The 11,166-nt window shown below is 41.7% G+C and overlaps 1 protein-coding gene across 5 annotated transcripts in view; it reads right to left on the minus strand.

The window, feature by feature from the left end:
• Positions 1-8,964, minus strand: part of NPNT (nephronectin) — a 52,577-nt gene extending 43,613 nt beyond the window's left edge. For all 5 annotated transcript variants that reach the window (XM_027636169.1, XM_027636167.1, XM_027636170.1 and 2 more), the window contains exons 1-2: positions 8,857-8,964; positions 7,399-7,499 (exon numbers count right to left, since the gene is read on the minus strand). In XM_027636169.1, the coding sequence (XP_027491970.1) occupies positions 7,399-7,499; positions 8,857-8,927 (172 nt within the window). In that variant the 5' untranslated portion in view covers positions 8,928-8,964. The remainder of the gene's footprint in view (positions 1-7,398; positions 7,500-8,856) is intronic.
• Positions 8,965-11,166: the final 2,202 nt, after the last annotated feature.

Consider the following 11,166-nt stretch of genomic DNA (forward strand, 5'->3'; position numbering starts at 1 on the left):
ATTAAAATTACACTCATTTATAAGTATCTGAACATCTGCAACCAATAAACCTGTTGGCAAATAAATTTACTGGTAATTTTTATAATGTTTAAAAATTTAATGTCATCTAAATTAAAACTAATATTTAAAGACCTTTTCAGCTCTTACTACCACATGAAAAAAGATATGCTACAAAATTTAAATAAGATGGAAACAGATATATGTTTAGGCTACTTTAAATGAAATTATTTGCCAATAAATTTAACATTAGCAGGATAACTTGTTAGGCTACATATCCTTATTAAAGAAGACTGGGAGTTAAGCAACAGCAGCTCTTTGTATTTTAAGGAGTATTTTACCCACACTCATGGATTTTCTATGATTGCAACTTCTACTGATTTAAATAAGTTTTAACAAGAAAGTCCCTTAGCATTTGTTACAGTGGAGAGAATCTCTCCAGGTTGTTGCTGGGCTTTGAGAGAAGCTCCAGATACAACTATACTAAAGCTGTAAACAGACAAATCGCGTATGTGTTGACATTTTCTTGGGAAAAAATGGGCTGCAAAACTATTACTTCATGTATGAAGTGCAGGAGGGATGCAGCAGGGAAGTAGAAAAGGATACTGTATCTTTAACATAGTAAAGTCATAACTGCTTTAAAAGCATAAAGGTTCTAAACTGAAAAAAAAAAAACAACTGAATAAAAATAGCAAAACCTCATTTTTTTTTCTTCCATAGCAGCATAAAGCAGCACTGCAATTCTGTATAAAATGTCTTTTCTTTGAAAAGTACCAGGGATGCACAAAAATATTAGTCATTTTATAAGAAGCAGACATTCTGCACATAAATATTCATTAAACATTGTCAATACAATGTATTAATACAGACTGTGTTCTTGCAGTCACAAATTCAGCAGCAAAACTCTTACTGACTAAGGATGTTTCTGCTGATCAGCATCCTAGAAGCCAATATTTTCACAGCTCATTATCCTCACAATCATGGTTTTATTTTTGTGCATCGTGGACTATACAGAATTGCCGTTCCCACTGAAAGCATTGTTATGTGCAAGAAACAGAAGTCCTAAGCACCTCGTGGCCTCTTCTCCCATTGATGCATGGGATGATTTATGGGGGTAAATTAACATTAGTTATACAAAATCTCCTTCTATGCATCAATGAGAGCACAGCCACCTCTTCCTCCCCCTCCCACTACCCTGCATCTCTGCAAATAGATTTGCACAGTCTTTAAGCTCATTAGGACAGGAGCAGCAGGAGAGACACGAAGTTTCTTCACAACTGTTATAAAAGGCAGCAGCATGCACAGTTCCCAGCAAAGCACTCAGTTACGCCTGCATCTGTTATGTATCAGTTTGTAAAAGCTCCCCTCTTGCGCTTGCAAGTCCTTTTAAGAACTTCCTGAAATTGGATACTTACTACTAGGCTTGACTAAATCTACATTCTAACCTGACATCCTTCAATTAACATTTTCTAATGATGCAAAGCTAAGGGGAGGTGTAAACTGATGGTTTGACTTTACTGTATTCCTCCTGATTGCTTGGTCCCTAGGTTTTTAAACCAATTTTCAAGGGTTTAGTGCAAGGTGGCGAGAAACTACTTTGCTGACCTTTTCTGGGTTTGCTCCCTAAGTAACACACAAATCTCAGCACAGGGAGATAACCAGATGGAGTTACAACAGATGGGTGCTCTGAAAGGACACACTCATCTTCACCTTCTCAAGAAGGATTTTATTCCTGTTAAGAAACTTCTGTTGGTCAAACTTGCTGCTATCAGACAAAATCTGCTGACTCCAACAGCCATGTAGACTCCCGACAACAGAGGATCCAACAGTAGATCTGCATCTGTTTATAGCAGCTGCAGATCTAACCTTGTATTCTGTACATAAATGAACACAGCAAAAGGAACCATTTTGCTATCACCTCTAGCAAAGGAGTTGTCCAAACCGTAAACCAGAATGATAATTCAAGGTGTTTTATATTGCTTTTCTTAAAAAAATCTTGCTTAACCTTTTAAATCTATGTTAAAGTATTATCTCTTTCTACTAGGTTATTGGCTGTTAAACTGCAGCTAAAATTTTGAAGCAGTCTTTACATCTTTAGTGTACCTTGACTACATACAACTATTGTACAAATCAATTACAAATAGACACACAACCATGTACAAAGCAGGTGTATTTCCTTCACAAAAGACACACACGAATGGAAACAATTTGTATAGCTTTTGAAAGAACTACATGGATATTTGTAAGCCAGCTAAAAGCAAGGCAGGTAGAACATTAGTTCTAAGAATAATTTTCAGGAAACCAGATCGGATTAGCGGCAGAAACATCCACAAAGAATTATTTTTCAGATAACTCCTAGCACAGCCTGTCAGAAACTGAAGGGAAGATCTTCCACTTTCATACTGGAAAATAAAAAGCATCATACTGCTTCTCACACAAGTCTCTGCATGAACTCAGGGCATTTCTTATCTCGTATTTTAGTTTTCTGATAGGCCATCAGAGTGCAGTATGTGAATATACATTCACAGTTGATTTCTCTACACTGGATTATCAGCAAGGGTCAATCAGCACTGGTTCCAAGGACTTTCCTGCTGCTTTATCTATCTCCAACCTAACAGAGACACTTGGAAAACAAGGTCCAGGTTATTCTTTTCTTGAGAAACACTCAGAAAAACGCCCATCCCTGACAGCAGAACACTGCCACAGACATCTTATTAGGGGGATAATATAACAGGCTGCATGCAGCAGGTTTCCCAGACTACAGTAGCTAAAATAGAGGAATGGACATGACTATTTTCTATTCTACAGTTGACATTTTTCATCCAGTTCAAAGAACTGAGCTCCAACCCTACCACTGCTGAAATTCTCTTCCCTCAGATATTTCAAACAATGAAAATCAATGCTGAATAACACATTAAAAAAAAAAAAATTAATGAACTTCTTAAGGCAATTCTTGCTGCTGGCATGCAGAAATACATTTGTACAAGATGCATGCAACGATTCATGTCCCAACTTGTTTTCACTGTGTCCTTTAAAACCCACTGAATGGGTTTTGGGTTAGGACAATACACTCAGTACCACAGATGCCGTTGCCTTACTTTTATTTAGGAAATAAAAATGCAACTATTGATACCTGCTCTCACCAGAAACACTATGTCACAGGAAGTCGTCTCCCCTACTCTGAGAAAAGAAATCCAGAAGAAATTCTTTCTACCCTCACTTTTGCTCTGGCCTATAGTTTTGCTGTGTGCACAACAATAACAGATAAAAAACAACCACCTTCTTTTTACACACATCTCATCAGTTACTTTATCAACATACCATCTTACACAGAGGTAGGCTTTTGTGTGATTACTCCCACTTAACAGCTATTACTCCCACTTCTACTAATTAAGGTGCAAGTAAATCCCACAGGCTGGGCAACAACATGGGATTTTTGGACAAATTTCAACTGGGGTATATAATATCTAACTTTAAAGCACTGATGCTGTGAGTCCCTCAGTGTAAAGGAGGATCAGCTCTACCAATGATGAGGGCACTTCATGTGAACTAATAGTTAGTGCTTAAACAACATTTCTGCTGCTTCCAAATTAGCCTTTCTACACACCAGGTTTAACTAATGAAACTGGTTTATATATCAAACCCAAACCTCAGAAAAGCTACTTAGTTACATTAATAATCAAATATATCCACAGTTCTAAATCTAGGCCACTAAATAACTGTGGATGGACTTTTAATTTACAAAGACTGAGAAATGCCAATGAATTTGAGTTACATTTGTTCAGCTCCTTTGAAAATCTCAAAACGCATCTAGCTGCCTAAACCTTGATCTTACTTTGGTATTCACAACCTGCAAGAAAGAAAAAAAAATCCAACCTGTTTCAAAGTTCTTGATTATTTCAGTTGGAAGGACACCTTCTAAGTGCCTTTGCTGGAACTGGAAAGGGCACTGGGGAAGGGAATTTCATGTCACTGCAGAGTGAATGTTTCCACTAGCTCAGATATTACAGCTGCCACTGACAGGCTTTGGAAGCAAGTTTACAGACAGATCAGACCTACAGGCACAAGTCTTGATTGGTTTGGTTTAATTTATTAAGAGGAGACAGAGGAGGTTGTAAAGGAAGAGTGTAAATTAAAGGAGGGGCCCTATTTCAGCTTCTTCCTACATGTTTATAAGAGCAGAAGGGAGCCGAGTTATGCTGACTTGCATTAGTAAGCAGCAGTAAGCACAACTATGCTCTGTGTGCACTCCTTTGTCAGTCAAAGGGACATAAAAGGAATAACTCCACACTTCACAAAAGCAAGTTTAGCTAACACAGTTCAGTTTTCATTTGCAACTGTATGGATGGATTATGGATGAAAGATCAGGAACATGGAATCACCAAGGCTTAATAAATTACCACTTGTCAGCTATGCCACACTCCTGCCTCGTTAGAGCTGATGTAATACAGGCTTAAACATTTGTCACAATTAAACCTTTGCCTTAAATCACACAGTTGGTTTACACTAACACATTTTTTTCTCAATAGCTGTGGGCAGAGGCCATGCCACATGCTTTTGGTGGAGCAGCTAAGTTGGACAGCAGAAAACGTATCCAGGTATGTTAGCGATCACTTGCCCATGGCATGTACACTATCATGTATCAGAGCCTATATGCCTGCTACACTGGCTCCAGCATGGCTCTCACCTTATACTTATTGTCAGAAGGATAAATTCAGAGGTAATTAGTGCCCACACAGTAAATTACGCATGAGTAAGCAGGTGAGAGTCCAAAGGTGCTGTAGCATTTTCAGGCATACCAAGGATGGCCCAAATTAGTTTGAAAAAAAAGCAGTTCAAGCTCACTAATAAAGAGCTCAGTACTATTGCTGGAATATTTAAAGCTTCTTTTTTAGAGTAATTTGTAAACTGGGTCTCACTACTAATTTTTAAGCCTGACTCTATACTTACTTTCATTGTGCAAATACAACTTATTCTAGAAACAACAAAGAAAACGTACATCTAGTAGAGAAAGTCTGACATCTATTTATGCCACTCATTTCACGGACAGGACTCAGAGGTTTGCCTTTATCCATAGAGAAAGCTGAAGAAATAATCATGTACTCGGCTTTTTGGAAAATTTTCTGTGATATTCCTTTGTACAGTTAAATACCCAAGTTTTCCTTTGAGGCCAGGAATGCTGCTTTCTGTGCCAGGTTAATCCTTCATACTGGGTGCCACATTTCCAGGTGGAGAGCTGACTACAGATTTTCTATTTGGCTGTAAGCATTAGAACGATTCACTTTCACTTAGTGTAATCTCCCACGTCGTGATATGTCTGGAATTTTCACCACCCACAACTGGGGCAGATCTTCTTGCTTTATTTTGCTAAGAGGTTGGCTCCCATTTAAAACTAAGAAGGAGCTGTCATGGTTTTGGTAAGGTTTTCACCCAGATACCTGAGTCTTTTCTGAATCAGCAATTAAAAATTATCAGCACCCAATATGAAAAAGAAAAAGAGGAAAAAATGCCTTTAGACACCTGAGTGATAAACGTATTCTTTTGAAAGTCTGGTCCCAGCTATTGGAGATGATCACAGAAAATACACCTCTACACGTCTTCTAAATGTGCATGGAAAACAAATCTGTGAATAATGGACTACAATGCAGGGGAAGGAGGTGAGAGAATTCACCTGGCTTTACCCTTAAAAAAAAAAAAAAAAGAAAAAGAAGACCACTTATAGTACCTGGAAAAGCTGGCACTAAAAATACTAAAAATTACCTTATTGACAAATTCAAAGAGTAAAAAATAAAAAATACTTTCTGTGTATTATTACTTCTATCTCATTTTCAATTTTGAGTTATGAATCTTTTGATAGTATCACTTCATGCTATTCCTGTCTCCCAAGATCATAAAAATGCAACCAAAAATCAGAATGGGCAATAATGAGAAATAAACTTCCACCTAAACATAAGCTGCAATTTATGGTCACAACACAGGAGACAACTTGTCCAAGAAAAGGGCCACAGTGAGACAGTGGTCTGGGCTTTTTTGGGTTTGGTTTGATTTTTATAAACTATGCAAATTACTGATATTTGCCAGTTAAGCCTCCATAGCCTCAAATATTTAAATGCACAATGATCCTCAAATAAATCTGTATTATGAAAGGTGGGCACAGATTCTGTTGTCTCTGGAGTAGCCTCAATCAATCTACTACTCCTTGTCCTTCCTTCTTTATAAATATTCACCTCAAGGAAAGGACTACCTGTTACCAATTAGGGCCCTAAAAATCAAAATGATTCATGGTATGGCCTGAGAGGTATCAACCTGAGAACTCTGCATCAAAGAAATAGTATCAGGGATGTTACATTCCAGAAGTACTTCACATAGCTTTTACAAGTAATCTTATATACGTATTAAACATTGTGGGCTTTTAACACATTTGGGAAGAAAGAAGCCAGTCTTGCTGTTTACAGATTTGAACAAAACCTTTGCTGAGAGTTGCATTGCCAATGCTATATCTATCTTTTGCCTAATATTTGCCACCTACAGTCACCGCCCTGCAGACTAAGCAACTTAAACATTTAACATCTGTTTTCCTTTAAAAATGGCCTGGTAGAAAATAATCTAGTCTGTATATGTTTGTATCTAAATAAAAAAACCTAAGGACCAGTGTCTATAGGTTTGCTCCTGCATAAATTTCAGGGATGTCACTCATGCATGCATTGTTAAACACATGAGCAAGCGTTCCCAGTATCAAAGGCTGTAATTTTAACAAGCTGAGGTCTCTATAACACTCCTCACAATTTTAACTTCTACACAGTACTAGCTGCCACCACAAAACACCTCTTGAACATGTAGTTAATGATGAAGACTTCTCTACTGGTTTATCCCACTATTATATCAAAGATTCTAAATAGATGAAAGAATCTCAGAGATGCTCCTCTTCACGTATGACCCAATAAAAGGATGCTGTCAGGCAGATTTACTCCCTTAGTTTGGGGTTTGCAAAAGTATGTTTGAACTTAATACTAATTGCAACATCGATTTTTTAAGAGAAATATCAATAATTTGGGTTTCCTTCTTGGATGCAAATACTCTTGCTCCACAGTGCTTGTAACATGACACAGCATAGTAACATCAGGTTATCAGATCAGAGCATGAAATGAAGCAGAAACCGAACCAAACTTCCCAAATTCTCATTGCTCTAACTCAAGTTCACCTTACTTGATTGCAATTGTTTTTAGTTGAAAACAAACAGAATTTCAACATGACAACATCCTTCTAAGTAAGTCAGACTCACACATGCAAAAGCCTAAGCCCTGTGTTGTAAGAATGTGTGTGAACATGTGAAAGACGTGACTAGGTGTGTCCAAGCCTTTTCTACAAGTGACTAGAAGCCCCAGCAGCAATGATACTCACGCTGGCATTGTCCCCAGGACACTCGGGCCCAGCCCCAGCAGCAGTCAATTCTGCTTCCAAACCGACAGAGTCCTGCAGAGGAGACCATGTGTCTGGGCCACCTGAACAACACAGTCCAAAAAGGTCTGGTGAAGTATTTTGAAAGTAGCTAAAATCATCCTAGATTTAGAAAAAAGAAACACTCAAAAAACAAAACCAAACCAAACAAACAAACAACTAACCAGTTAAACAAACAATGACCAGCAACAGCCTCTCCTGCATGGAGATATATAATCTTTTTAAAAGAAAAATAAAAAAAAGAGTAACTGCTCAGTAGAGCTGAGCCGCTAATATTTCTATCATTAATACTTTGTTTAGTTCAAAAAATGTAAATGACTATAGGTGAAGAGGCGAAAAGACAATTAGAGTAACTCAGCAAAGCTTGAAAAAACTGACATGCTTCGCAGTATGCTCACTGCTGCCACTCCCAGGCTGGCATTAAACAGATTCAGAAGTCTGAAACAGAATTTATAATATGGAATAAACACCATCATAAAGTTTCGGCATTGGTTTATTTCGCAATATACAGTCAAATTTTCTGAGTGATATGGCCAAATTTTCGCACTGGAACGTCATGGGAAAAATTCAAAACAAAAGCTTCCTGGACAGTTAAGTAGAAATCAAATACAAAGGAAGAGCTGTAGTCTTCCCTCGTCCCAAGGAACTGATACCACGTCTTCAAGTAGTTCTAAAATATTGACATGAATCAGTAACGTTTCTTAACGACAAGCTGAAACCCCGTGAGCGCTGCACTTGAACAAATCTAAGAAAGAAATCCCAGGAGAGGGAGGGGGTCGCTCTGGCCGATTCCCACGCACACGGCAGTGTCCGCTCCCCGCAGCGCCGCCGATCGCGACACCTGTCACGACAGGGCGAGGCCCGGCGGGCACGCGCGCCCCGAACTTCGTGTTAAAACCTGAGTCGCGATCTTCGCCGTCGTCTGCTGCAAGTGCCTCCCGGCGTCAATAAGCTAATTTTACCTTTACAGCGTGCGAAGCGCTCTGGTTTTTTGGGTTTTTTTTCAATTCGCGGCCCTGGCGGCGCAATAAACTTTTTTACACCTAAGCCCGAGTTTAGGCTGCCGAGCAACGGGGGCCGAGAGAGCCCGTCCTGGTGAGCCCCGGGAGCAGCACCTCCAGCACCGCGCCTCCACCGCGGCCGTGCCCGCGGGCACTTCTTCCCGACCGTGGGGGGACGGGAGCGCCGGGACACGTCCCGCCGAGGGCTCCGGGGGCCGGTGCCAGGCAGGAGCCCGAGGGCCATCACAGCGCCCGCCGTCGAAGCCCCCCCGCCCGCCCGGGAAAGAGCCCAGGCTCCCTCCGCTTTCCCCGCGGGGGCTCCGACCTGCCCGAGGACACACCGCCCTCTCTCCCTTGCCCGGCCGGTCCCGGCCGCCGCCCCCGCTCGCCCCGCGCCTACCTTCTGTCAAACTCGCCGGCCGCCCCCAGGGAGAGGCAGGACGCCAGGAGCAGCCTCAGGGAGAGCTCCATGGCCGGCGGGCGGCCAGGGGCGGGCGGCGGTGGCCGGGGCGCTCCCGCTGCCGGGCGGACGGGGGTACGGCTGCCGCCCACGCCGCTGAGCTGCCGCGGCTCCGGGGCGGCGGCGGCAGCTCCGCGCTCCCCCTCTCGCTCTCCCTGCCTGCCCGCCCGCCTGGCTGCCGGGCGGAGGAGGCGCCGCACGGGGAGCGGCAGCGCCGCCCGCCCCCGGCAGAGGCGCCCGCGGCCGGGCCGCCCTCCCGCCGAGGGGCACCTGGAGACACCTGGGGCAGGAGGCAGCAGGAACGAGCCCCCGCGCCTTCGGACGGGGGTCCCGCGAGGCAAAAATCCGCAGTCTGAGGGCGCTAAGAAGGGTGGGCTTTGTTATGATAAACTTTTCTAGCTCTAACTTCCTGAAGTAGGACGGCTACGCCCTCTTCTTTGCAAGTCCTCATCTAAAGTGAAGAGGGTTAAGATTTGGTCTTCTTCTAACCAACCAAACCTCCCTCAGAACAAAGCTCTTTGAAAGAATTACAAGGTGTATATGGGGTTCTTTTCTGGCTCAAACACTCCTATTAAATAGCTGTCAGGTGTTGGCATGTGCGACATTAGATGTCCCAGCCCTCGTCCAGAAGAAAAAGTGACAAGTTTAAACACTAACCACACAGCGTGTAAGGACATCCTTGCACCACTACTGACAGCAAGGACTGCATCTGTACTCTACATTAACATGTTAAAATAGAGCCGTTATTTTTGTTTGGTTTCTATGAACTACCGTTCTCGGGACTTACCAAGGCACACTTTTAATAACAGTCTGTCACCAATTTAGGGTCAGAGCTGATCAGATTACAGACAGATAGGGTCAACAACTTGGACTGGGTTGCAGAAGTGGTTTTGATTTGTGCCTAAATCAAGGCTAAAGCTCATCAGCTGTTCCTCTAAGAGTCTGGCAGTAGCTTAGAAGCAGAAAACAAAGATCTTCTCTGGGTTGTGTTGTAGCACAACGCCAAATCCTTGAGGAAGCATTTGGATGCCAAACACAGCTTAAAGCTTCAGATTTGAGCTGGTCGTTCTATACAGAACATTTTCCACCTCCAAAACACTTCACAGATAATTCAAGCAACACTGCACAAAGGTAACAACTTTTTGCACAAAATACAAATTGTGCCATTAAGCTTTCGAAAGTTAAGCCCTCCCCGGAGTGGTTTTAACACTTTCTGCTCACGTTTGAACAGAAAGCCCCCTCCAATGCTCCTTCCCCTCTTCTTGTCATCTTTTCATGACCATATGATCCCATGCTAAGCATTCTGTCCACAGCCTCAACCCAGAACTTTTCAGACACAGAGGAAAAAAACAATTGTAAAAGCTACAAGGTGATGATTCTGCAAGGTGCTTATTACCTATGCTCAGGTAACAAGCAAGCCCCCTTAGAGGACTCAGATAGATATAAAAACTGCACTGAGGACCAAACCTGGTTCCCTTCATTCACATGAGAAGCTGATAGCAAATCAGTGAAGGCAACAACACAGTGACATTTGGGAAAGACAGAAGAGCATCTGGGTCATATTAGATCCTTGCTGAAATATAGAATTGATTTCCAGCTCTTGACTGATCACTTTTTTTTTTTTCACTTGTTTGTGTGTTGTGGTATAACAGACCATACATAATGAAATCACTGTCAAGATTTAATGGGCAAAAGGGGAGGAATCCTATTTGTGATAGCCACAAGGATTTCTTTCTAGTAACAGCATCTGCCTGCATTTCTCCAACTTGTAGAAAAAAAGTGTCCACAAATTACACCACAGCCAAGTTCAGGATGAGTGACAAAAGTAACATCACTGTGAATTAAGGTCTAGGGCAACGTGACACTTTACTTCTGATGTCCATGTCATAAAGTCAATTCTTTTCATGCAATGCTGCATAAATGGTACTTACATACACAGCAACTTTAAAGCACACGCTACTTCTTTAAAGCATGTACACTCACAAATGACAGTAAGATCACTTAATCTCTCCAGACTGCACTGAGTATTTAAGATTTCCTCAGCAGCCTGTTTGGCAGTCTTGTATGTTAATACTAGTGTGCTGGTCAGATGTGGTGCCTACTGCAATTAAGACTGTCTGCTCTTGGTTAACTGCCTCTACAATTTGTTTTGGAATATACGCCTGAAAAAAAACAGTTAACCACTCACTGAAAGATCATATACTGCACTTCCATACCCATCAGTGGGACTGAACATCCAGTCATTTATGA

Source organism: Corapipo altera, unplaced genomic scaffold (assembly GCF_003945725.1).
Source record: "Corapipo altera isolate COAL_440 unplaced genomic scaffold, ASM394572v1 22b, whole genome shotgun sequence".
Lineage (NCBI taxonomy): Eukaryota > Metazoa > Chordata > Aves > Passeriformes > Pipridae > Corapipo > Corapipo altera.